Source organism: Piliocolobus tephrosceles, chromosome 7 (genome assembly GCF_002776525.5).
Source record: "Piliocolobus tephrosceles isolate RC106 chromosome 7, ASM277652v3, whole genome shotgun sequence".
In the NCBI taxonomy this organism is placed as follows: domain Eukaryota; kingdom Metazoa; phylum Chordata; class Mammalia; order Primates; family Cercopithecidae; genus Piliocolobus; species Piliocolobus tephrosceles.
This window is the reverse complement of record NC_045440.1, coordinates 54,600,924-54,628,024: the sequence shown is the minus strand read 5'-3', so window position 1 is coordinate 54,628,024 and position 27,101 is coordinate 54,600,924. Positions and strand designations below refer to the sequence as shown.

Genomic DNA, 27,101 nt, shown 5'->3' with positions numbered 1-27,101 from the left:
GAATGAATGAATGAATACCAAATGAAATACACTATACATCCTTAGGGTAGGGAAGTTTTTCGATGTATGACTCCAAACCTATTACTGAATGATGTTGCATACTTAAAACTATGTTTTTTGGGGAGTGATTTAAGGGATTTTATAGTGTGTTTTGATTTGTACCCTATTTGATTTATATGCTGAGTTTAGAACCTGGCCCCATAATAAGGTCCAATTCTGCTGCCTATCAGGGAGGCCTCACTGTCTAAAGGAGTCCATATACAAATTGGTCTGATTCTTAGACAGTCCTGGGGAAGTTGGTAGGTAATATATTGTTGGTTCCAGTTTTTATTGAATTAAGGAGAGGTTGTCATGTAGTTGATATGCTGTAGAATGGAGACTAGTCAGGGCCTTCTGATTCCAATCTCTCGTACTCTTGTTGCTCTTGTGTTCTATTCCCTTTAAGTACAACAAATAATATACTCAAAACCAGTTGTAATTTTTGATTGCCTATATAACTTTATGCTGTCATTGGTAATCAAGAGTTATTAGTGGCTCAGTATATCTATTTAAATATAGTAAACATTCTGAAACTTATCACTAGAAATGTTCATAAGCTGATGCAAGTCTAGTAAGGTCTTCCCATACTTCACAATATTTGTAAAAGGTATCTGTTTTCTGTAAGTAAAATTTGTTAGTTAATAGTATTTGTATTCTAATTTATGAAAGAGAAACAATGTTTTACTGAAGTTCCATTGAAATGTTATATTTGCAAATAAAAACAATAACCTTAATTTCATTTTTTTTTAGTGTGCTAAAACATTTATAAATCTGATGACTCATATCTGCAAAGAGCAGACGGTTCAGTATATACTAACTATGGTGGATGATATGCTGCAGGTAGGTATATTCTTTACTTAACACATTTGGTGACTTCATTTTTTGGCCGTACCTCACAGTAGCAACATTTTTGGTGAGATTTCACTTAGAACATTGGTTCTCTTCCAGAGCATGATAGTATATTTTTCTTTCTTATGTGGGTTGTAATTTGCTAATAGAGCTAAAGACAGATACTCACACACAGGCTATTTTTATTTTTCAGAATACCAAGTAATGAGTATATATGTTTTTCCTGGATACCTCAGAGTTTTTTGTTGAATGCCAGCAAAGCTTGCCGTATCACCTGAGGCTTTCTGGATTCTCTGTGTACTTACGGATGATACAACTTCTTCTTATTCAATCAGTCAACACATTTCAGTGCTCATATGTTCTAGGCCAGTGCTGGGCCCTGGAGGTTTGGTGCTTTTGTTCCTTTTGGGAACAGTTTTGCTTATCATTGAAAACTTTTCCAGTTGCATACAGTTTCTGTTTTCTGGTTGCTCATATCCTCAGGTCCATATGTTCTTATCTATAAATTAACATCATGACATGCTGGTAGCTCCCATTACATTTCAGCACAGCACCATAGGGTTCTTTGTCTCTCTTTTCCATATGTGTACCTCTTCTGTAACAGTGAGATTGTGAGTTCCTTAATCTCAGTGTGTTTACTTGTTTGTTCTACCCTAAAATACACAGAAAATAGTTTGAGAGTTGTGGACCCATACAACTCAATCATTGAGGAAAAGCAGTGTAGTGATTCTTCAAAGAGCTAAAAACAGAACTACCATTTGACCCAGCAATCCCATTGTTGGGTGGATACTCAAAGGAATAGAAATCATCTTACTGTAAAGACACATGCCTGTGTTTGTTCGTTGCAGCGCCATTCACATTAGCAAAGACATGGAATCAATCTAAATGCCCATCAATGGCAGATTGGATAAAGAAAACGTACATATACTCCATGGAATACTATACAGCCATAAAACAGAATGAGAGCACGTCCTTTGCAGGAACATGGATGGAGCTGGAGGTCTTTATCCTGCAGCTAAACTAGTAAACTAAAAAAGGAACTGAAAACCAAATACCACATGTTCTCAATTATAAGTGGGAGCTAAACGATGAGAACACATGGACACAAAGAGGGGAACTGCAGACACTGGGGTCTACTCAAGGGTGGAGGGTGGGAGGAGGGAGAGGATCAGAAACAAATAACTATTGGGTACTAGCCTTAGTACCTGGATTATGAAATAATCTGTACAACATACCCTCTTGACATGAGTTTACTGATATAACACACCAGCACATGTACCCCTGAACCTAAAATAAGAGTTGAAAAAAACACGTACACACAAAAAACAAGCCTTTTACCTAGCGTTCAGTATTTGTTTGCAGTTTTTTATTTTAAACTCAGGGTATATAGTCAGAATACCATGTTCAAGTTTCAGAGTGATTATTTTTCATGGAATACTGTAAGAGTCATTGTTTCTGTTGTATTCTATTTTAGTTTTTTCCTCATCCTTGTACACTTCATTATTATTACTATTTATTTATTTATTTTTTTTATTTTTTTGAGACAGGATCTTGCTCTGTTACCTACACTTGCTGGAGTGTAGTGGTGTGATCTCGGCTTGCTGCAACTTCTGACCACCAGGTTCAAGTGATTCTCCTGTCTCAGCCTCCCGAGAAGCTGGGATTATAGGTGCCTGTTACCACGCCTGGATAATTTTTGTATTTTTAGTAGAGATGAGGTTTCACCATGTTGGCCAGGCTGGTCTCAAAACTCCTGACCTTAGGTGATCTGCCCACCTTGGCCTCCCAAAGTGCTGGGATTACAGGTGTGAGCCACCATGCCCAACCTGTTTTTTATTTTTGAGTATGTAAAACATTAACATGTTTCCAAAAGTCAAAACTATGCAGAAAGATATACTCAGAGAAATGTCACTAATCCTAGCCCATTCCCACCTCCCTCTCGTAGGTGACCATTATCATTGTTTTTTTTTTTTTTTTTTTTGAGACAGAATTCTGTTCTGTCGCCTAGGCTGGACTGCAGTGGCGCAACCCCAGCTCACCTCAACCTCTGCCTCCTGGGTTCAAGCAATTCTCCTGCCTCTGCCTCCCGAGTAGCTGGAATACAGGCATCTGGCACCATGCCTGGCTAATTTTTGTATTTTTTTTTAGTAGAGATGGGGTTTCACCAAGTTGGCCAAGGTGGTCTTGAACTCCTTACCTTAAGTGATCTGTCTGCCTCGGCCTCCCAAAGTGCTGGGATTACAGGTGTGAGCCACTGTGCTCAGCCCAATATCATTGGTTTTTGATTTTTTTTTTTTCTGTGAGCATAGACAGGCAGACACATGTATATTTTCTTATTTCCCCCTTATTTCTATAAAACACTTATTAGATATAGTCTCTTATTTTTTGCTTGTTTAAAACTTAACAAAATATGCCAGAAATCATTACATGTCAGTTCATAGAGATCTCATCTCCCTGTTCTGTTTTTGACCACTGCATGGTACCCCATTAGTGGATGTACCATAGTTTACTCAGCCTCTGATGTAATGATGGACATTGTGATTGGTTCCAAATTTTAGAATTAGAAATCATGAAGCAAAGAATAACCTTGTGCAAATATATTTTTGTGTTGTTGGGTGTATATTTCATGGTAAATTCTTAGAAATGGGATTGCTGGGTAAGAGGGAACTCCATATGTAGTTTTGTTAAGATACTGCCAGATGTTGCATTTTGCATTCTCATCAGCAGGGTGTGAGTGCCTGGTTCCCTGTAACCTTCTCAACAGAGGGCATTGTCAAGCTGTTACATTTTTGCCTATCAGAATGATGTCCAAGGTTGAACATCTTCAGATGACCTTATAGGTTGCTTTTACATTTTTTTCCCCTGAATTATTTGCTCATGTCTTTGCCCATTTTATTTTTAAGAGTAAGAGTTCTTTATATATTAGTCATATATCTCTGATACAAAGTGCAAGTATTTTCTCCCAGTTTGTAATTTCCCTTTTTGTCTTAGCTTATAACATTTTTCACAGGGTAACACAGTTTATTTTTATTTTTTATGTAGTCTAATTTATCAAATTTTTTAAAATCTAGATTTTGAGTAATAGAAAGCTTTTCCTTATACCCGAGTTTACAGTGGAATTCACCAAGGTTTTTTTCTAGTATGTGTATAGTTTCATCTTTAGTTAGACATTTGGCCTGCTTAGAGTTGGTTCTTGTCTGTAGAGGTGTGTGTCTAATTTTATGTTTTCCAAATGGCCATTCAGTTGACCATTTATTAAATTGTCAGTCTTTGCCATAGTGGTTGGAGATGCTGCCTTTAACATTAAACCTCCCTATATAACTAGGTTTATTTCTGTACTTTTTATACTTTGCTTCTGGAATGCCTGTGTATTCATGTTCCAGCACCACCCGGTTTAATGATAGAGGATCTTATGGCTAGTTCCCTTCGCAGTTTTTTTCCCCCCCAGTGTTTACCTAGGTATTCTTGAATGTTGTTTTTTTTTTTTATATGAAATGGAGTGTCAGCTTATTTGATCTATGAAAAAGTTTGTTGGCATTTTTACTAAGTTGTGTTAAATCTATAGGTTACTATTAAAAAAAAAAATCAAAACAAGGCCTGGCACTGGCTCGTGCCTGTAATCCTAGCACCTTGGGAGGCTGAGGTGGGAGGATCGCTTGAAGCCAGGAGTTTGAAACCAGCCTGGGCAACATAGTGAGACCCTGTCTCTATTTAAAAAACTAATAATAAATTTATAAGTTAACTTAGGGAGAAATGACATCATTATATTACTGAATTTTTCTGTCCAAGGACAAGGTATGCCTTTCCATTTGTTAGGTGTGTCTGTGTCTTCAGGAGTGTTGTAATTTTCACATAATGGTTTTGCAACATTTCTTGTTAAGTTTATACCTTAATATTTTATCTTAATTATTACTGTTAAAAACAGCATTTCTCTTCCATTTTATCTCTGAACTTTTGTTTGTTAATGTATATGAAAGTCATTGATCTCCGTGTATTTTCTGTTTTGGTACCTTAGTGAATTCTTTTATTTGAATTAATTTTGTGATTGAATTTTTCTCTAATTTATAAAATTTGTGAATTATAAATTTACAACATTTTAATTAAAAATTTTTAATTAAAATTTTATAATTATCTGTTTTTGCAAAAGCATAATTTTACTTCTTTTTCAATTCTTATGGGATATAAAACATAATTTTACTTCTTCTTTAATTCTTATGGGTTATAAGAACTTGTCAATTCTTAGTTTTTGAGTGCTATTATTAAGAATAGGTGTTGAGGCCGGGCGTGGTGGCTCAAGCCTGTAATCCCAGCACTTTGGGAGGCTGAGACGGGCGGATCACGAGGTCAGGAGATCGAGACCATCCTGGCTAACACGGTGAAACCCCGTCTCTACTAAAAAATACGAAAAACTAGCCGGACGAGGTGGCGGGCACCTGTAGTCCCAGCTACTCGGGAGGCTGAGGCAGGAGAATGGTGTGAACCCGGGAGGCGGAGCTTGCAGTGAGCTGAGATCCGGCCACTGCACTCCAGCCTGGGCGGCAGACTCCATCTCAAAAAAAAAAAAAAAAAAAAAAAATTGGTGTTGAGTTTTGTTAAAGGCTATTATTTTCTGGGTATCTGCATAGATAATTCAGTGACTTTTTTTCCCTCTCCTTAGATATATCAATATGGTGAATTACAGTAATGGATTTTATAACACTGAACCAACCTTGCATTCGAGGTTAAATCCCACTTGGTCATGTGTCTTATTTTCTTGATATGATATTGAATTCTCTTTTCTGTTATTTAGGATTTTTGCCTCAGTGTTCATATGTGTAATTGGTTTATAATTTTATTTTTTGTTTTCTTCATTTGGTTATGTATCAGCATTATACTTGCTTGATAAAAAGGATTTGGCAGTTTTTCTTTATTTGCTATGCTTTGCAACAATTTATTTAGCATTAGCACTACAAGCTCTAATCTAAGTTTTGGTACAATTCCCTTGTGAATACATCTGAACCTGTTGTTTTTGGTGGGGTAATTATTTGATAGCTTTCTCTATGTCTTCTACAGAAATTGGTCATTTGAGGCTTTCTATCTCAAATGGTGATAATTTTGATAATCTGTATTTTCTCTGGAAATTATTGTATTGAAACTTTTACATTTATTTTCATAGAAGACTGTAATCTTATTAAATCTTATGCTTCAAATTTTTTTCTCTATTTCCATATTATGTCTCCATGTCATTTCTTAGTTCATTTATTTGTGCTTTCTGCTTTTTTTTTCCTTGATTAATTAGTGTTTCTCCCCCATTTTGTTAATTTTTTTCAGAGTCAGGATTTTCATATTAATTGATCTATAGTTTTTCTGTTCTCTACCTTAATTTCTGCTTTTGCCTTTATTATATTCTTCGTTTACTCTTTTTTGTTGTTTACTTTGTTCTTTTTCTAGCATTTCGAACTGGGAGTTTTAACTTATTTCAATTCTTCTATTAAGAAGAAATAAATATTGGCCAGGCATGGTGGCTCACGCCTGTAATCCCACCACTTTGGGAGTCTGAGGTGTGTGGGTCATGAGGTCAAGAGTTTGAGACCAGCCTGGCCAACATGGTGAAACCCCATCTCAACTGAAAATACCAAATTATCCAGGTGTGGTGGTGCACGCCTAATCCCGGCTACTGGGAGGCTGAGGCAGGAGAATCACTTGAACCTGGGAGGTGGAGGTTGCAGTGAGCCGAGATTGTGCCATTGCACTGCTGCCTGAGCAAAAAGAGAGAAACTCTAACCCCTCCCCCCCAAAAGAAAAGTATTTAAATATATGCATTTTCCTTTGATTACTGCTTAAAGCATATCCCTTCAGCTCTGATATGTAGTGATTTAGGATTTTCTTAATTCAGTTTCTGTGTTCCCTTTCACAGAGGGTTGTTTAATATTTATATTTTAATTTTCAGGCAGAAATGCTTAAAACATTTTGTTAAAGATTTCAAACTTTATCATGTTTTAAAAACATTTCTACTTTATGGAATTTACTGATACTTTTTTTATTAGTATATGATCAATTTTATAAATGTACCAGATGTACTTGAGAAGATGTATTCTTTCTTAAGGGGTATAAGTTTGATTTATATTTATCAGATCTACTTTATTGATGATGTTATTATTTAGGATACAGGTTTTCTATACCTTTACTTTTTGTCTACTTTTTTCTTGGTCTGCTTTTTTTTTGTACTAAGAGTGGTATGTTAAACGTCTCCCCCTTATAAATGCATTTTTTACTATTCTAATATCTTTTGTAGTTTTCACTTTATAAAGGTGGATGTTGTATTTGGTGCATATATACACATTAGTGTTATATTTACAGTGAATTGTGGTGTTTATCATTAAAAGTGTCCCTTTTATCATACTTAATACATTTTGGCTTAAATTATACTTTAATACTGGTATGGCAACTCATGGCTTCTTGTTTCTACTTGTCTGCATATCTTTCTTTGCCTGTCCCTTTTTTAGGTGAATCATTTTGTTCTAGGTAAGTCTTTTGTATACAGTGTAGATTTGGGTCTTGTTTGTGAGTTGAAACCCCTTTTTCTTTTAATAGGTGAATTAAACCATCCACATTTATGAATATTACTAAGAAATTTGATCTCAACTGTCATACTGTGTTATAATTACTGTGTGCATTACTATTTTATTCTTTATTATGTATTTTGTTTGCATTTGTATTAAACTTTTTTGGCATTTAGGAACTTTTCTGTGTTCTATTGGTTATCTTTGTATTTATATTCCTTTAATGCTGTTAATCCCCTGTTTTATTCATTTACAATTTCATTTGTCATTTTTAATAGTATTTTTTGATTTGCAACAATCAATGAATTTGTTCTACTTTTCCTCTCTTCTCATTTTTAGTGGCTATTTTTTACTTTATCAGGACATACAACATTTATATATTATTATTCTACCCTTGTTCCCACTTTTGTTTTGTTATATTAAATTTTCACCACTGGGTCTTTTGCCGAAGTTTTCCCAGGGATCTCTTGATTGGATGAAGCTTATCTGCTAGTAGGTTCCTCAAGAATGTCTTATGTGTACAGTAGTCTTTACATTTTTGCATTAAAATTTTTTCCTGTAATCTTAAAGAGCAGCTTGGCTGATACAGGATCTCTGGTTCACAGTTCTTTGACTTTTGAGTCTGTTCTCTGTTGAACACTGTATAATTTAGTTTTAAATTTTGAGACCATTGTGCTCTTTTCTTTCATTTCTTTCCTGAATTCCATCAGCTATGTTTAAATTTTCCTTTATTAGGGGCACATTTCTCAGTTTTGGTTTTGAATTTCTGATTCAAGGTGGTATTTTATTTTTCTAGATGTTTGAGGATATTTAATTCAGTTTGCATCGTTACGTTACAGTTTTGTTTTGCAATTTTTTTGGGGGAGAGAAATTTCATCACCTGAGATATTTTGATTTGCATCTTTTGGTTTCTTTTTATGGTAGTTTTGTATCTGTGTGGGGTTCTATTCATATCATGGATTTGGGTGGTTTATAATATTCTCACTCAAGTGTACCATTTTTTTTTTCTTCTTTTTTTCTTTGGTACATGGCCTCACTTTGTTGCCCAGGCTGGAGTTCAGTGGTGCAATCTCAGCAATGATTGCAACCTCCACCTCCCAAGTTTAAGTGATTCTCATGCCTCAGCCTCTAGAGTAGTAGCTGAGATTACGGGCTTGTGCCACTGTGCCCAACTAATTTTTGTATTTTTAGTAGAGGTGGGATTTCGCCATGTGGCCCAGGCTGGTCTTGAAATACTGGCCTCAAGAAATCTCTCTGCCTTGGCTCCCAGAATTCTGGGATTCGGGTGTGAGCCATTGCACTCGGACTCTCTCTCTCTCTTTGTTTTGAGATGGAGTCTCGCTTCATTGACCAGACTGGAGCGTAGTGGCATGATCTCCGCTCACTGCAGCCTCCACCTCCTGGGTTGAAATGAGTCTCCTGCCTCACCTTCTGAGTAGCTGGGACTACAGTCATGCCCCACCTTGCCCAGCTAATTTTGTTGTATTTTTAGTAGAGACGGGGTTTCACCATGTTGGTCAGGGTAGTCTCGAACTCATGACCTCAAGTTATCCACCCGCCTCTGCCTCTCAAAGTGCTGGAATTACAGGCATGAGCTACTGCGCCTGGCCTCCCTCTCTCTTTTCTCTCTCTTTTTTTTTTTTTTTTTTTCTGGTGAGATGCAGTTTGTTTTATTTTCTCTCTCCTCCCCCTTCCTTCCTTTCTTTTCTTTCTCCTTTCTTTCTTTTCTTTTCTTTTTTTTTTTTGAGACAGGGTTTTGCTCTTGTCATCCAGGCTGGAGTGCAGTGGCACAATCTCGGCTCACTGCAACCTCTGCCTCCTGGGCTCAAGCGATCCTCCTGCCTCAGCCTCCTGAGTAGTGGGATTACAAGTGTGTGCTACCACACCTGGTTAATTTTTGTACTTTTAGTAGAGACAGGATTTCATCACATTGGCCAGGCTAGACTCGAACTTCTGACCTCAGGTGATCCGCCCGCCTTGGCCTCCCAAAGTTCTGGGATTACAGGTGTGAACCATCGCACCCGGCCTCTTTTTTTGTTTTGTTTTGTTTTGTTTTTTTTTTTGAGACAAGCTCTCACTCTGTCACCCAGGCTGGAGTGCAATGGTGCCATTATAGTGCACTGTAACCTTGAACTCTTGGGCTCAAACAATCCTCCCACCTAAGCCTCTTGAGTAGCTGAACTACAGGTGCTTACCACCACACCTTGTTAATTAAAAAAATGTTTTAGTTGTAGAGATAAGAGTCTCATTATATGCCAAGGCTGGCAGTTTCTTTAATAGATGACTTTCTTTTGGTGGGGGCAGATTGTATGTCCTTGAATTTTTTTTTTTTTTTTGGTCTCATTTTGTCTTGCAGAACCCTGAAGTTTCCTCTTTTGTTTCTTTTTCTTTTTGCCACCCAATCTCCTAAAGATACTTTTTCTTCTTCTTTTTTTTTTATACTTTATTATCTCTCAAAAACGATGCCTTTCCAAGACTGCTCCCTGCTCCCTGTAGCCTGTGCTCTGGTCTACCAGTAGTCTTTTTCAGTTTCTTCATAGTTAGAGTTTATTTTATGGTGGTGATTGTAGATCCACCTTAGAACTTCTTCCTTTCTCTGCCCATATCCTTCCTTCTACACACATTTTTCAAATGCATCTTATCATCCACAAAAGCTTGTGGTGGAGTATGAGAGATAGCTTTTGCTGGGACTTGGTGTTTCTTTTATTATGGTTAATTACAAATGTGAATTCTCTGTCTTGTTATCCTGAGGGCATGGGTTTTGTGTAGTTTTTTATTTGATCTTTTTGTTAACCTTTATTTATGAAAGATCAGTGGAGAGATTCAGATTTAGGTAACTGATATTATTCTCATCCACCATTTCAATGTATGCATATGTATGTGTGTGTATATATACACACACACTGTATACAAAGTATATATATACTATGTATACAAAGCATATATACACTATGTATATACTATATACACACTATATACAAAGTATATATACACACTGTGTATACAAAGTATATATATACACAGTATGTATACAAAGCATATATATACTATGTATACAAAGCATATATACACACTATGTATACAAAGTATATATATACTGTATATATACAAAGTGTATATATACTTTGTATGTATATATAATGTGTATGTGTGTATATATATATATATATATTTTTTTTTTTTTGAGATAAGAGTCTTGCTCTGTTACTGAGGCTGGAGTGTAGTGGCCTAATCTCGGCTCACTGTAACTTCCACCCACCAGGTTCAAGCGATTCTCCTGCCTCAGCTTCTGAAGTCACTGAGACTACAGGCACATGCCGCCACGCCCGGCTAATTTTTGCATTTTCAGTAGAGATGGGGTTTCATCATGTTGGCCAGGCTGGTCTCGAACTCCTGACCTCAAGTGATCTGCTTGTCTCAGCCTCCTAAAGTGCTGGGACTACAGGTGTGAGCCACTATGCCTGGCCCAATGTATATATTTTTAGTTTTTTAATTTTATTTTTGTTTTCTTGAGACAGGGGTTTGCTCTGTCACCCAGGCTAAAGTGCAGTAGTGTGATCACAGCTCACTGCAGCCTCCAACTCCTGGGTTCAAATGATCTTCCCACCTCAGTCTGTTGAGTAGCTGCGACCATAGGCGTGTGCCACCACACCTGGCTAATTTTTTATTTTTTTGTAGAGATGGGGTATCACTATGTTACCCAGGCTGGTCTTGAACTCCTGGGTGAACGCAGCCCTCCCACTTGGCCTCTCAAAGTGCTGGGATTATAGGTGTGAGGTACTGCACCTGGCCCTCATTATAGTTTAGCAATTGATTTTATTTGTAAAATTTTAGTTACATGGAGAAGTTTATATATACCTTTATCATTCAATTCCTTGTGCTATTTATAATAATTTTCTTTTTCTATTTTTAATCCTATCATTTCATCCTTATCACTTCTGAACAAAATGCTTTTCGACAGAATTGCTTATATTCCTCACATGCTTAGTTTTTAGCACATGATTTTGAGGATTAAATTGTTTTCTTTGCCTAGATGTCAACAGCAGTTGCTAAGTGTACCTGACCAGAAGGATTTCTTTATCCTTATTCTCTTAAAGATCTGTAACCTGGGTACCTCTACCAATGAAGCAATTATGGCTCATCTGAATTTTGGATTCCTTGATAAAATCATTGTTACAACTCTCTCAAATTGTTATTCTAAACAATAATGACTCATTACCTAAGGAGACAGTAGGCTATTCCTCGAATAGGTAATTATTAGTGTAGACCAATATTAACCAAAAAACAAAAAAACCAAAAAACAAAAAACACTATATTTAAAAATAATTAAATGTTAATCTGAAAATAGGAATTTTTTGTTTATGTGGTTATTTGTGCTTTTAAAAAGTATTAAGACCCACAGATCACCGCTAAAGAACTTAACGTAACCAAATACCACCTGTTCCCCAGTAACCTAGGGAAATAAATAAATTAATTAATAAAAGTTTAATCAGAAAAAGTATTACTATTGCTGATATGCTGGTGTAGTAAAATAATTTTGAAAAAAGTATTGCTATTTAACAACTATATTCACATAATGAACCAGAAAGTGGATCTCAGCCAGTGATAGAGAAAATTTAGGTGAGTGGTGAAGTTTTAATGATTGGAACTAAGAATTTTCTCTTACTCAGATCCTATGTCCACTGGTAGTATATGCTGTTTTCTGCTGTCTTTATTTATCCCAAGTTTTCTACCGTGATATGCTAAGAAGTAACTTGAACATTTGAGATTAATTTAATTCTCTATTTCCCTTGCCTATTTGTTAGTAGTTCAAGGTATATCTAGACTTAATTTGTGCTCTTCCTGCTGCCTTTCTGATTTTGATTTCCCTCGTGTGGCAGCCAGGTGCTCACACTTGGGTGTTGGTGGTGGGTGTAGACCTGCTACATTGGGAGTAACAGGTCAGAGGTGCAGGCCGAGAAGTGTAACTTGTAGTCTTACACTTTGTGATTTAAAATAATCATAATCATTAAAGGTGACTTTTTAGTAAAATATCTGTCCCTACTACCGTCCCTACCCCCTGCCCCGTAGTAATAATGACAGGCAAATCACACATACACACACGCTGAAAAAAGAAAGAACACAGACTGATGGGAGGTTGAGAAGTGGTGCACAGTTGTTACGTTCTTTAGCAAAATGTGTTCTGATTGGTGATACCATTTCTTTTCTTTTTTAGGAAAATCATCAGCGTGTTAGCATTTTCTTTGACTACGCAAGACGTAGCAAGAACACTGCGTGGCCCTACTTTCTGCCAATGTTGAATCGCCAGGATCCCTTTACTGTTTATATGGTAAATTTTGAATTGATTGGATTCTTTTTTAAAAATTTTTTTAAGGAGAGAGGGTCTCACTATGTTGCTAAGGCTGGTCTTGAACTTTAGGGCTCAAGCAATCCACCTGCCTTGGCCTCCTAAAGTGCTGGGATTACAGGTGTGAGACACTGCCCCCAACTGGATTTTTTTTTTTTTTTAATACAAAGAGGAAAGGTTTTTATTTAAAAAAATTTGTTTAAAATTGACAGAATTGTGATTGCATTCTCATTTAGGTAAGAAAGAAACCTGGGCCTTTTGTGACATAGTAACCTGTCCGTTCCCGTAGGAGTAACTACTGTGCCCTTTATAACATAGTAACCTGTCCGTTCCCATAGGAGTAACTACTATGACATTAGCTTTCTGTATTGGTGTTCAGTAGAGAAAGGACATTGGGAGTTGGAAGGAGATAGGGTTGCTCTGACGCAGTTAAGGTTTTGTGGACTACAAGGAGTGCATCAAAGCCTGTGGAGAATTCTCACATATATAGAGTTTGTAGTGGGGTTAACCACATTTTACTATATAGAAATTAAATTTTACTTTGAAGCAGCTACTGTGTTTCATTTTTATTTTAAGTAATTACTTGATTGCTTTTCAATATCTTAAATGCACTCTTTTTTTTTTTTTTTTTTTTTGGCGGAGTCTCACTGTGTTGCCAGAGTGAAGTGCAGTTGCGTGATCTTGGCTCACTGCAACCTCCGTCTCCCGGGTTCAAGCGATTCTTCTGCCTCAGCCTCCCCAGTGGCTGGGATTACAGGCATGCACCACCATGCCCAGCTAATTTTTGTATCTTTAGTAGAGACAGGGTTTCACCATGTTGGCCAGGCTGGTCTTGAACTCCTGACCTTGTGATCCGTCTGCCTTAGCCTCCTAGAATGCTGGGATTACAGGCGTGAGCCGCCACACCCAGCGTACACTCCTGTTTTAAACGTAGGCTATGTTTGGAAGCCCTAGTACTGAAGAATCTTTCATGGAGTCTGAAAGCAGGGTTGAGAGAATAAACCTTTGTACAAATAGGCGTTCTCTATTTCCACTGGGGAGTGGGCTACGGGCTGGGGATGGCAGGAGCTGTTGGGGGGCATGTAGCTCCAGAGGCTGCTTGTTTCAGTAGATGTTTTTAAAAGTTTTCAAGTCAAGGGCCACTGGCAGTGAAACATTTTTGAGCATGTATGTTGTCTCGTTCCCTCCCTCCTTCCACATGTATATGTATTCATATGGTATAGTTATATATTGTATTCATATAGTATATTTATATATTGTGGACATTATGAAATATCTAGAAAAAGAAATGAAGGAAGACTGATGAAATACACTGTATTTTAAAGAATACGTTTTTAAAAGCCAGTAATATATTTCCCTCTTTAAAATTGTAGAGGCTTGTTGTCTTGTTTGATTTAAATGTCCTCCTAATGGTATAACAACAAAACTGACAAATACATTAAACAAATAAACACTTAGGGAATGGTTCATTATTACCGTGCAGCCAAATCCATGTTAACTTCTTGATGATTTCATTTACATTTGGCCAATCTTTCACATTCTGAGGGAGACTCCCATTGGTTTACCATGTGCTGATAAAGAGCGTATACTAGCTTATGCTCTGTTCCTTTGTCTTGTGCATGCACTGCTGATGATATTTTCAATCCTTGGCCTCCTAACAGTAATCCTTTTAAGTCAATTGTCTATTTTGTGACAGTAAGATGAGTTTAAACTAGATAATGTATTTATAAATTCATTTAGCTGGGCATGTGAAAACCTCAGCATGTCACAACTCAGTGAGCAAGTAAAGGTACCCCTGTTAGTCCCTATGTTGTGGAATTCCAAATACACCAGAACACTTAAGTGTCTGACGTTCTGACCTTGGAAATTCACCTGTCAGTCTGGTTTGCTGTATTCAAGTGTAAAAACAGACATGAGTCTACCAGCATGGGAAATTATTTTGAGGTTAGCTAGTGTAGCCTTTCATTCTCTACTGGGATGAATTATTGCTGAATGATTTGGAGTTTTAAGACAGTGATTTGCTCTCAGTTCTGATAGAATATTTATTAAATTGGTTTGTGTATGGAGAACTAGTACTTTATATTGCCTATTTAAAAAATGGTTAGTTTTATAGCTTGAAAAAAATGGAGAAATCTTTGAGGAGAAAGGACATTTGTTTATGTTGGGAGAGATGACTAATACCTGTGATATATATTATCCTAAGAAATGGATTTTTAAGTGTTAGAACTCCCAAGTGGTTTGGAATGAGTGTCGGAGAGGCTGGCAGTTTGTTGTAGAGATTGTTTAGATTTCTGGCAAGTGGTTTAGTGACAGTCTGCTTCTAAGACAGATTTTTGTGTTCTGTGTTTTGCTGATCATATAATGAATTCCAGTCTTACTTTTGAAACCCAAAATAATACAGGGAATGTCAAGAAATTCCTAAGACCCAGCTAATTTGGGTTCACTTTGATGGAAATATTTAAAAATATATTTTTAATGTTTGTTTCAAAATGTATTTTAAAAAATGAAATATAAGCTATTATTTTTAGAGTGGTTGAGTGTTAAGAAATTGTGTAGCAAAATTGTTACAAATCCTTTTTTTAAGGTATATGATGTGATTTTTAGAATTAATGTTGCGTTCAAATGGATTTCTTATTTGTTTTCAGGCAGCAAGAATTATTGCCAAGTTAGCAGCTTGGGGAAAAGAATTGATGGAAGGCAGTGACTTAAATTACTATTTCAATTGGATAAAAACTCAGCTGAGTTCACAGGTAAAAGAAATTTTTTTAAAGTACCTTTGAAGGCAATATAACATCCATGTTCTTTTAAGCTATTTATAGTAAATATGTTAAATTACAAAAATGTTTTATTAAAATAATGCCATTTTGAACTTGACAAGTAAACCAAACTACTGTCAGATATGGGTAGTGTGCTTTGCTTTTTCTTTCTTTGACTGGCTTCATTTCAATCCTTTCTGTCTTTTCTGCCACTTGGGGTTTCTTATTCATGCTTTTCAGGGGTCAGGGAGTACCTTTCTTCTAGGTGGCTGCCAAGATGATACAGGCTGGAGAATTGAGAGGACCCACACAGCTCCAAAGAGCACGTGCGTGTGAGGCTTCGATAAAGGAAAAGAAACGGTACAGCAGGAGAGAGCATGCCTCGGGCCGAGTGATTTTCAGGTGCAGCTCCCTCGGCTGCCCCAGGATTGTGAACCACCAAGATTTGTGCGGGAAATCTTGGTTTTGGGAGAGCTCTCTGAAAGTTTCGAGTGAGATCTTTTATGCCCTTTTGGTTACATAACCAGGCTAAGCTGTCTGACCAATTACACTAATAAACAAACTGGTCCTGGGTGCCACCAGGGGCATTTCAAACTGCAAACAGCATGTTCTAGATCTTTATTAGCTAACCTGCTTGTCCTTGTCTGGCCGAGTCCCTCCCATGCTTCCAGCTCCCCCTGGGTGAGCCTGGAGCTGTCCCGTCCAGCTGCAAGAGGACACTGTCCCATACAGTGGCTCATTCTCACAATTTCTCAGTTTCAGGGTGGGATTAGTTTGGCCTAACGAACAACTTGAAGCATGCCTACTGGTCATCTTGGTTGCTTGCAGGCCTTTCTAGCTCTATGTCTTCGTGGAGGAAAATAGCCTGCAGTTGTGATGGCTTGGAAAATGACAAGTTTTCTGTTTTGTCTTCATGTTTCCTCAGGATAGGGCAAAAGACAGGACACAAATGATGGTTCTGTGGAATGATAGTTTCAGGCTTACAGGGATAAAGTGTAGTAGGTATGAAGAGGTGTGGTGTTTGATACTCAGAAGAGAACTGAAGGTGGCCTTGGAGATGAAAAGGTAGAAGGGAATGACATTTTGATGTGAGGGTGACCTAGAGGAGGAATGGGACCAGGAGAAACAATATTGGTAGGTTGTTAGATTACAAATAAATGTCTATTCAAAATTTTTTGAAAGTTGCCATTTAGATTTCAGGTGACTTTATTAACAGATTTTAGTTTGAGGCATAAGAAAGACACCATATTTTGCTTAGATTTACTTTTTGTCTTGTTGCCTGCCTTTTTTAGGGGAGCCTAATTGCCATTTATATTTGGATAGAGATATTTTAGAGTTTCTTGATCAAAATCTTTTTTATGTTAATAACATCAATTTTACTGGTTTGGGGCTTGGTTTTAAAAAGTGTTTTTACAAGAGTCAACATTTTATTGAGTTTGTGAGGTATTTAAAAAACAAGCTATTTAAAACATGTAAGAAACAAGCTTGTGAAAGAGATTTAAAATTTCTAAATGTAGCATATCGTTTGGGATCAGAATGTTAGTTAAATAGGATACATCTCTCCCTTTTTTCCTCTTTGAAATGATCTCTCCCCTTTAATAAACTTAATTCCAGGCCTGGTGTCGTGGCTTATGCCTGTAATCCTAGCGCTTTGGGAGGCTGAGGCACGCCAACTGCTTGAGCCCAGGAGTTTGAGACCAGCGGGGGCAACATGGCAAAACCCTGTCTTTACAGAAAATAGAAAAATTAGCTGAGTGTGGTGGTGCACACCTGTAGTTCCAGCTACTCAGCAGGCTGAGGCAGGAGGATCACTTGAGCCTGAGGAGGTTGAGGCTGCAGTGAGCTGTGATCGCGCCACTGCACTCCACCCTGAGTGACAGTATGAGACTCTTGTCTCAAAAAAAAAAAAGACAAGAAAAAAATCCCCAGAAAAACAAAACTTTATTCTGGGGTAATGTTAGCTTTCAGGTATAGTGGTAATAAGGCTCTGTAGCTGAATTCATAAAATGAAAATTGGCAGGGAAGAATGGATGCTGTGGCATGCTACTAGCTTTTTGGGCACTTTTACCTTAGACTTTTCCTCCTAGGAATAACATACATGTTGTGCCTCTCAGGTGACTGTCACTTCTGGAATGATTGACCATGCTTGTGACGATGTCCAACAACTGGGTGGAATATTTCTCTCATCACTAGTGGAAGTAAATATTTCAATGTCTAGAATAGTTTCCATTAGAATTGAGCTTTTTATAGATAAATGCTCTTCAAGAATTTTCTGCATCTTTTTAGTGCACTCTTTTTATCACAGAGTCTTTGGCTTTAAGTTGTGGACTTTAAGTTGTGCAATGCCTCTGCTTTGTGGGTCCTTCTGCAGGGAACTTCCTCAGGGTACCCAGGCTTAGCCTGGCCTTGCTTCTTAGTCTGGCTACTGCTTCTGCTTGGCTCACATTGCACTGTCCCTCTTGCTATGGGCAGGTACTTCTTCATAGCCTTCTATCATGATTAAAATCCAGACTCTTCGTTTTAAAAAGTAACAATTATTTCTGATATTACTTGCTACTTTTCTCAGTTGTCATGCGATAGTGCTACGTCTGGAGTGTCTCTTTTTTTTCTATCACAAGTGTTTTTCTCTCTCACAAAAAGTACCACAATTTCATGATTCTAATAGAAATAAACTTTCAAAAGTCCAAGTTAGTTGCAAGTTTAGATGTTTTGTTCTTTGATCTTATAGTGGCCTTTGAAGCCTTTTTGGGTAGTATGGAGTGTTGCACTTGGGTTGTGGGGACTCATGCCTGCACTTCGTAGATAGTAGTTATTGAATAAATACAAAATTTCCTTTCAGAAATTCATTATTGCTTTTCTCTTGCACTTTCAGCCTCTGACTTTCTTTAAATTTTCTGTGGTCATTTCTGTATGACATTTGAGATTTTGATTGGTCATTATAATTTGTTAGCTTTGCTGTGGATTACCAAGTCGCATATTGTACCTTCCTGACATCAGGCACCTGTTTTTGAAAGCTTTGCTACAGGATATAGTGTGGATAGTTCAATTTAAGGCAGTCATCTTACTGGAAAAACAATTCAGTAAGTAAATCTTAAGACTTGGAAATTTACACTGGCTTTACCCATGAAATTTACCTGGAGCTTAGTAGTCAGTTTATTATTGTTCCATTTTTAGCTATTTACTGATTAATATATTATCTGGAAGAGCGTAACGATATTTAGAACATTTTATGTCATCCCCTTGCTTTTCATTGAGTAGGATTAGGAATAAAATTATGGGGGAAAACTTATTACATAGAATTAGGGGAAAAATTTGCTTAGCTCCCTTTTGTAAGCTGATACATTAGGATAAAATCAAAACAAAACAAAACTAAATAATGAGTTATTTATTTCGTAATAGAAACTGCGTGGTAGCGGTGTTGCTGTTGAAACAGGAACAGTCTCTTCAAGTGATGTAAGTATATTCCTTCACTGGCCTCCTAAACATCCCCAGAATAAATTATTTTGAGTCATTATACACTTAAAATTTTGAAGGTGTTTACTAGTTCCCCAACTATAAATCCATGGTCACCTCCAGTTAGGTTAATTGTAATATAAACTATATATAAATATTGATAGTCTATGAAGATCATCTTTTCTGTGGTAGTCATAAGACTTGTTCTTCCCTGTTGCTCTTTTTTCCAGGTGACTTTTATTTCAGACCTGAGAATCAAAGCAAAAATATGAATTCAGAAGCACAACTGGAGCAAATAATCATAAAATTTTCCTTTAAACTTCAGTTATCTGATTAAACTGTCTAATATCTGTCTAATCAACAGGTGAACAAAAGCATCAAACATTTGAAAGAAATTTGGTTACATTTATTTATTTATTTATTTATTTATTTATTTATTTATTTTTTGAGGCAGAGTCTAGCTCTGTCCTCCAGGCTGGAGTGCAGTGGCACAATCTCAGCTCATTGCAACCTCTGCCTCCTGGGTTCAAGTGATTCTCCTGCCTCAGCCTCCCGAGTAGCTGGGATTACAGGCATGCACCACCACGTCTGGCTAATTTTTGTATTTTTAGTAGAGATGGCCAGGCTGGTCTTGAGCTCCTGGCCTCAAGTAATCTGCCTGCCTTGGTCTCCCAAGGTGCTGGGATTACAGGTGTGAGCCACTGCACCTGGCCAAGAAATTCAGTTCCTTGATGGCACTAAAACTGACTGCTGTACTGTGAAGCTCAAGGCTTTATGTGGAGCTACATGGTAGCCAGCCCCTTGCTCTACTTTCTTTTTTGACTAATCTCTTTCCACGTTTTTTTTTTTTTGAGATGGAATGTCACTCTGTCACCAGGCTGGAATGCAGTGGTGTGATCTCGGCTCACTGCAACCTCCGCCTCCCAGGTTCAAGTAATTCTCCTACCTCAGCCTCCTGAATAGCTGGGACTACAGGTGTCCGCCACCACACCCAGCAAATTTTTGTATTTTTAGTAGAAACGAGATTTCACTATGTTGGCCAGAGTGATCTCAATCTCTTGACCTCATGATCCGCCTGCCTTGGCCTCCCAAAGTGCTGGGATTACAGGCAGGAGCCACCACACCAGGCCTTCTTTCCACGTTTTTGTAGAGCCAAAAGGTTAAAGGTTAAAACTAATTATGGCTCTCCAAGTTCCTTTCTTGGCTAAAGTTATGTTTGCCATTTGGGAATGGCTTAACTTTGCTGTGCTGTAGGAATAGCTCAGGAATTGGAAGTAAGTTTGGACAAATTAACAATGTTCATGATGAGAGCTAGTTAATAGAAAGGGAAAATGGAGACAGAAACAGAAGTATGTCTAGCTTCCTTTGCTAAAAGTATCTCTAGGAAACTAGGAAGCATCTTTAGAGGGTAGTTTCTGTAATCTGCCTGTAATAGACCCAAGTGAAGCTCTGTAGGAGCCATTTAATATCCCTGTTGGTTACTGGTACTTCCATAATCTGAATGAGTGTCACGGGTATGTATGTTCCAAGACCATAGATGGCAGCAAAATCCATTTTGAAGCTGGGCTTCTCTTGGAGCGTGGGTTGAAGTGTTTGATGACTCTCATGTTAGGCCAGAAAACGGCTATTAGCCTTCTGAAGTGGAATCAGAACAAGGTATGGAACTAGATGCGCGATCTTGGGGCCATGGTGGACTGAGGAAATTGTGGGTAAGACTTGTTTCTCAGTCAGAAGCAGATGTTTACATTGAGAATCTTTGTTTTGCTTAAATTGGGAATCTTTATTTCATGTGACTTGAATTTCTACCGGCTTGAAAAATTATTTAGCTTATTTTAGACATATAAACTTATTTAAGTGATTGTCAAAGCATTTTAAGTTATTAAAAGCTTAAATAAGGAAATGCAAACTCTGCTGACATAACATCCTTATTTTGCTGCTTTCTGTGCAATGTATTAGAAAAAAATAATTGAGTTGGCAGTGTGTTGGTCTAAGTGGTTTACCTGGTAGATTCATATATATCCTAAATGGAATTCACATCAGGAGTGATTTTGAGTTAGGAAAAGATGGCCTTTGGTTTCCTACCTTCTTCCCTTTAGTGACTCTCAACCCTGAACATATTTTTGGACTCCTCCTGAAGTTCTTACTTTTTTAGATGGCTGTCTACTTGAAAAGCAGACCTCCATGTGTTGAGAGTAGGGTGTCAGCCCTTCCTTTGATTCTTGTATTTCCATAGGGAAATCTTAATCTAGCAGCTAATATTCATTGAGCACTTACTATGTGCCTGGCACTGACTCATTTTACATTTACATCTCCTTGAATATTTACACTCCCTGTTCAATGTAAGTCATACCATTAGCCACATTTTATGGATGAATAGTGAGACCAAACAGAAAAACATACCAACATGCCCGAGGTCACACAGAGACTGAAGAAATGGATTGCTTAGGGAATTACTTGTGAGGCAACTGAGTTGGAATTGCATCTTTAGGCATTCCTTAAGTCACATTGCCTACTCAGACTTTTTAAGGTATCAGTATCATATATTTAAATCGTTATCTTTTCAGAGTGGAGAAAAGCAGTTTGGTAAACTGCATTACAAATTATTGCCACTTGATGTCAGTATAAAACAAGTTTTACACTGCAAAATGTGAAATAAACATGATTCAACAGTCTTACCTTTTTGAAATGACCTCAGAAGCATCATTTTAAGTTGAGTGGATCATTAGAAACTTTTTTTTTTTTTTTTTGAGATGGAGTCTCACTATGTCACCAGGTTAGAGTGCAGTAGCGCGATCTCAGCTCACTGCAACTTCTGCCTCCCAGGCTTAAGCGATCCTCCCACCTCAGCCCAACCACCACCGCCAACCCCTGACCCCGTCCCACCAGTAGCTGGGACTACAAGCACGAGCCACCATGCCCCGCCAATTTTTTTTTGTATTTGGTAGAGACAAGGTCTCACTATGTTGTCTAGGCTGGTCTTGAACTCCTGAGCTCAGGCAATCTACCTGCCTTGGCCTTCCAAAGTGTTGGGATTATAGGCATGAGCTAGTGTGCCCAGTGAAACATTTTTATTTAAATGACATTAGATAAGTGGAATTTCCTTAAAGTCTATTATTTGTCTTCTCCTAATTGTGAAAATAGACATTAGAAATATCTTTGAGATTAACCTAAATCTTTGCTATTGTAACTTCAAAAAAAAAAAAAAAGAAAATAGACATTAGATTATATGTACTTACTTTAGACTGATTCTTAAACGTGAATTGTAAGTCTTTTCTTCTAAGGAAGGCAGGACAGCGTGGAAGTGGATCGTTGTACTGATGCCCTGATGAAAGAATACTGTGACTCTGTAGCAGAATGAGCCACAGACAAAACTCCTCAGACACCGAGTTAAAGAAGGAAGGGGTTTATTTGGCCGGGGGCATCAACAAGACTTCTGTCTCAAGAGCTGAGCTCCTCAAGTGAGCAATTCCTGTCCCTTTTAAGGGCTCACAACTCTAAGGGGGTGCATGTGAGAGGGTCGTGACTGATTGAGCAAGCAAGGGGTACGTGATGGGGGGCTGCATGCACCGGTAATTAGATCGGAATAAAACGAGATAGGGATTTTCACAGTGCATTTCTATACAGTGTCTGTAATCTACAGATAACAGAACCAATAGGTCAGGGATCAATCTTTAACTACCAGGCCCAGGGTGTGGCGCCAGGCTGTCTGCCTGTGGATTTCATTTATGCCTTTTAGTTTTTACTTCTTCTTTCTTTGGAGGCAGAAATTGGGCATAAGATAATATGAGGGGTGGTCTCCTCCCTTATTCCCCCCTTTTGAGACTCTCACTCATTTTATTAGTGGGAGTTCTCACTTTCATTTTCACTACCCATGTCTTCTTGCAAAACAGATCAGTAGTGATTCATACAGCACACTTGTGCATTATGGTGAAGTAAGGTAGCAATGAAGCTTTTTATCATTCGAAGAAGTACAGGTAGCAAACAAGAGAGCAGTAAGTAGGTTCTTATTACTATTACAACTCTTATTATAAGATTTTTAAATCCTCCGAGCTCTGGGAGCCATTTTCTAAACATGACCCTAGGATCAAATCTATTCCACACTTGGATGGGCATGTGTGCCAGTTTTGTCATATCTCTAACCATGTCTTCAACTGCTTGCACTTGATTATCTATGTGTAGGCAGCAATTAGTAAGGTTAAGTTTCCTACAGACCTCTCCTTCAGCTGCTAGCAAGTAGTCGAGAGCTAATCTATTTTGATAGCATTTCTCATCTGAGTTTCTTGCCGGGCCAGAATAGTCAAGACTCTGCCCGTTTTATTAGTGGTTATTTCTAAGACAGCTTGTAATTGTGTGATTCGGTTGACAATGTAAATGGGGGTCCGGTATCCCCACGAGCCATCTTGTGCCCGTGTAGCAGGCCCATAATATTGTATGATTCTCTCAGGGGGCCATTTATCATTTTTTCAATATCTTATAGCTATGTTCTCTTTTCGCGGGACGCATAGACGGGGAAGCCCAGGAGATCGCCTGTTTTTATGGGCAGTAGGAAGAAAGATGATTTAATAGTGCCAATAACACAACTACCTGCCCACTGATCAGGTAATTTGTCATAAGCTGTATGCCCACATATCCAGTATAATCCAGTGGGGACTGTCCAGTCCCAGTGGGACTCCGGGTGGGTTCACACAGTTTGCAACTTTGGGAATTTACTAAATGGATTTCTTTCTGTGTGATTTGAACTCCACCAAGTGACTGTTTCTGTGGTACCGTTATACAGTTATACAGTTTCTGTCCCAGAGAACTAAGTCGTCCTACGGGGTGAGTGAATTCTTTTCCTTTTCTAGCTATGCAATATTGTCCAATAATTGAGGCTTTTAGGACCCAGAAATTATCAGGGAATTCTTTTGAGCTGGGAATTCATCAGGTACTGGGTCTGTAGGTACTAATTCTCAGGCTTCCTATGGCCACTGATCTCTTATTACAGTTCCTCCACGTATATAACATGGAGTGACATTGAGAGACTGGGCTACATGCTCGGCTAATTGCAAAAACAAATTTTCGTTTTTCCTGGAATTTTTGGTACTGGCACATTTAGTTCATCATAGAAAGTTTGAAACACTGGTTCAGGAGAGAGCGTTTGTGAACTTCTCCTCGAACCAAGATGTTTACTCGATCCAGTCCAGCCCCATTGATTCCTAAGGTCACACGCTCCCCTTTTTTCCAGCGAGGATCACGGGGATTGGTTATTACTAGCTCTAAGGGGTTACATTGTCCCTTAGGAAAGGAAAGGCCATTTTTTCCTTTCTGAAGGTGGACTGGATCCTTTTCATCTTTTTTTTTTTTTTTTTTTTTTAAATCCAAGTGGCCTAAATGACACAAGACCAGTATTTACATGTATTTCTACAGTCCTAATTTATGACAGATGTGCTTATTTTCTGCCATATAGCCTCTTTTCTAATTAAGAGGACCACACCTTATTCCTCACTTATTGCTGTTAATGATAGCATAGGCATCAAATTTTAAGGTGACTTGTTTGGGCACCCCTTTTTCTTCTGTTTTGGCTAACACTTTACTCGTATCATTTGTGAGCTCCTACCAGTCTTCAGTTCTTAATCTTATTTCAAAAACTGTGGTCCTGAGAGGCTCAGATGGGTCATAACACACATCAGGTTGGTTATTTCCTGGGCTACATACCTTGTATAGAATAACATTATGCAAACAAGTTATTTTTAGAGTTCCAGTACACTTACAATAACTGTAAAATGGTAGGACCATAGCAACCTTTTGTCCTACCTCAGTGACTTGATGTATACACTGGAAATAGCCCTCAATCTGAGGAAGGTCAGTTGAAGTCCTTACTGTACAAGTCCAAATTTTAAGGAAAATGAGTCCCACGATGAATTTCCTTGTGCTTCAGCCGTGCGTGGACCAGTCAGCTTCCGGGTGTGACTGGAGCAGGGCCTGTCGTCGTCTGCAGAGTCACTTTGCAGGGGTTGGCGAAGCTGCTCCCATCCATGTACCACTTACAGTCTACTCATATTCAAGGATGGTCTCGGAGATTGGGCCTGCTAGAATAAACTGAGTCCAACACCTCTACACAGTTAGGTTCAACTGGGCTCTCTGATACTGGGAGTAAGGTGGTGGGGTTTAGGTGTTGCAAACTTCAGTGGTTATGTGGAGATTTTCACATAGCAAGGTTTGGTACTTGGTTAATCTAGCATTTGTTAACCAATGATGTCCTTTGGTATTTATTAAAGTTACCACAGCATGGGGGGCCTTTATATTCAGGTTTTACCTAAGGGTTAGTTTATCTGTTTCTTGTGCTAACAGGGCCTTTGCTGCTAGGGCCCTTAGACCTGGGAGCCAGCCTTTGGAAACGTTGTCTAGTTGTTTTGAGAGATAGGCCACTGGCCTTGGCCAGGGCCCCACAGTTTGGGTTAAAACTCCAACTGCCATTTTTTCTCTTTCTGACGCATGGAGTATAAAGAGTTTTGTCAGGTCAGGTAGCCTCAGAGCTGGGGCCAACGTGAGTTTTTCTTTTAACTCATGAAAAGCTCGTTGCTGTTGGTTGTAATAGATGTAGTTTATCTAATCTACACTTTTATTAACTGTCACCTACTAAAATATTGACTCAAATCCTGCAGCTGTTTGGGTTCAAGCTTTAAATTATTGTGGTATTCCTCGTGGGACTCCAATTGCATCTAAATAAACATGAGAGTCGAAGGACCCATAAGGGGCTTCTCTCGCTTTACGATGTCTTATTTTTTTTCCTTCTGGTTGATGAAATGCCAGGGTGAAAGGGATAGCCAATTGGACTAAAGCACAAGTGCCACTCCAGTTATTCAGCAGAGTGCCAAGTAAAGGTCCACCACAATACCACCACACATCTGCTCGGGGATGAACAAGGGCTGACTGATTGATAAGCTCTTGAAAATTCTTAAGCTCACTGCATCCTTTCAGGTCTCCAAGGAATGCTAAGTTTCCTCCCTGTCGTGAGAGACACGAAGTGAACTTCGTGTTGAGAGACGGAAGCTGGATGGCCCTCGGGGGCTGAACCACAGGGTGCTGGACTTTGGGATATAGCAGAGAGAGCTTGGCATGACTTATTACTCCAGGCTGTAGAATCCTGCAAAAGAGCTACCATGCAGCCTACGCCTGGTCGACTGGAAGACCACCTTAGTGGAAAGGGGACAGTCTGGGCCTCTGGCCTGCCATGTGCCCAAGCATAACAATTGCTTTTGTTTAACGTGCAGATGGAATATTTGATCCATTTTAACCAGGCATTTGCATCTTGGTATCCTGTCTTAATTGCTAAAGTTTGTTTTAAGTCTTTAACTTCTATGATCCTCTAGTAAAATGAAATGTATGGTTTTAGGGAAATTACAAAAACTGGTTGGGGCAGGCCATCCTTGCTCTTTAGTGGTCCACAGAATGTTGGACCAACTATGGCATGAAAGCTCTACGTCGGGTGGGGGGGGGCAACACTCTTGGTTGGCACTGGGGTCTTCATCGAAATCTCCCCGGATTAAATGGTCCTAGTTTACTAATGTCTAGTCTGAGGAGAGTCAGGAGGGACAGAAGTACTTTTCTGAAGTAGAAAGCTGTCTTTGACTTGGCAAGTCCTCACAGGGTATAACAAAGCAAGCATTAAATGCAATAGTTTGAGGTGAAATTGACTTGGTTATATTAATATCTAGATGGTCAGCAATAGAGCGAGGAAAGAAGAAAGAGTAAACTAAAGCTAAGAAAAATCTAACTCTTTTCATCTATTCTATTACTCTATTGCATTTAGAGTAATAGAACGCAATAGAGGGGGGACCTTGGCAGTGGACTTTATAGTCCTTAGTGCCTTTTTACTGAGAAATTTCCTTTAGCACCTATTTTTATTAGTTTTTAAACCAAAGAAAGCCAAATACCATTTTTACATTTGACAATGCTTCTCGTATGATTTTTATACCAGATCAGCTAAATGTTATCTTTATAGTAGTGTGTTATTAATGTGAAACCTAATTTTAATAAAACCTTGTAGACATATTTATTTAATTTTTAATATTTGACCCTAAGGTAAGATTTTATAGACTCTTTTCAACCTTTTATAATTTTTGCTAAAGAGCG

At 38.2% G+C, this 27,101-nt stretch overlaps 1 protein-coding gene across 3 annotated transcripts in view; it reads left to right on the top strand.

The window, feature by feature from the left end:
- The window catches only part of ATP6V1H (ATPase H+ transporting V1 subunit H), a 126,259-nt gene that overhangs the window by 13,234 nt on the left and 85,924 nt on the right, over positions 1-27,101 (top strand). For 2 of the 3 annotated variants that reach the window (XM_023184201.2, XM_023184199.2), the window contains exons 4-7: positions 790-879; positions 12,646-12,759; positions 15,423-15,527; positions 18,933-18,986. In XM_023184201.2, the coding sequence (XP_023039969.1) occupies positions 790-879; positions 12,646-12,759; positions 15,423-15,527; positions 18,933-18,986 (363 nt within the window). The remainder of the gene's footprint in view (positions 1-789; positions 880-12,645; positions 12,760-15,422; positions 15,528-18,932; positions 18,987-27,101) is intronic. The other variant, XM_023184200.1, reaches the window with a different exon arrangement.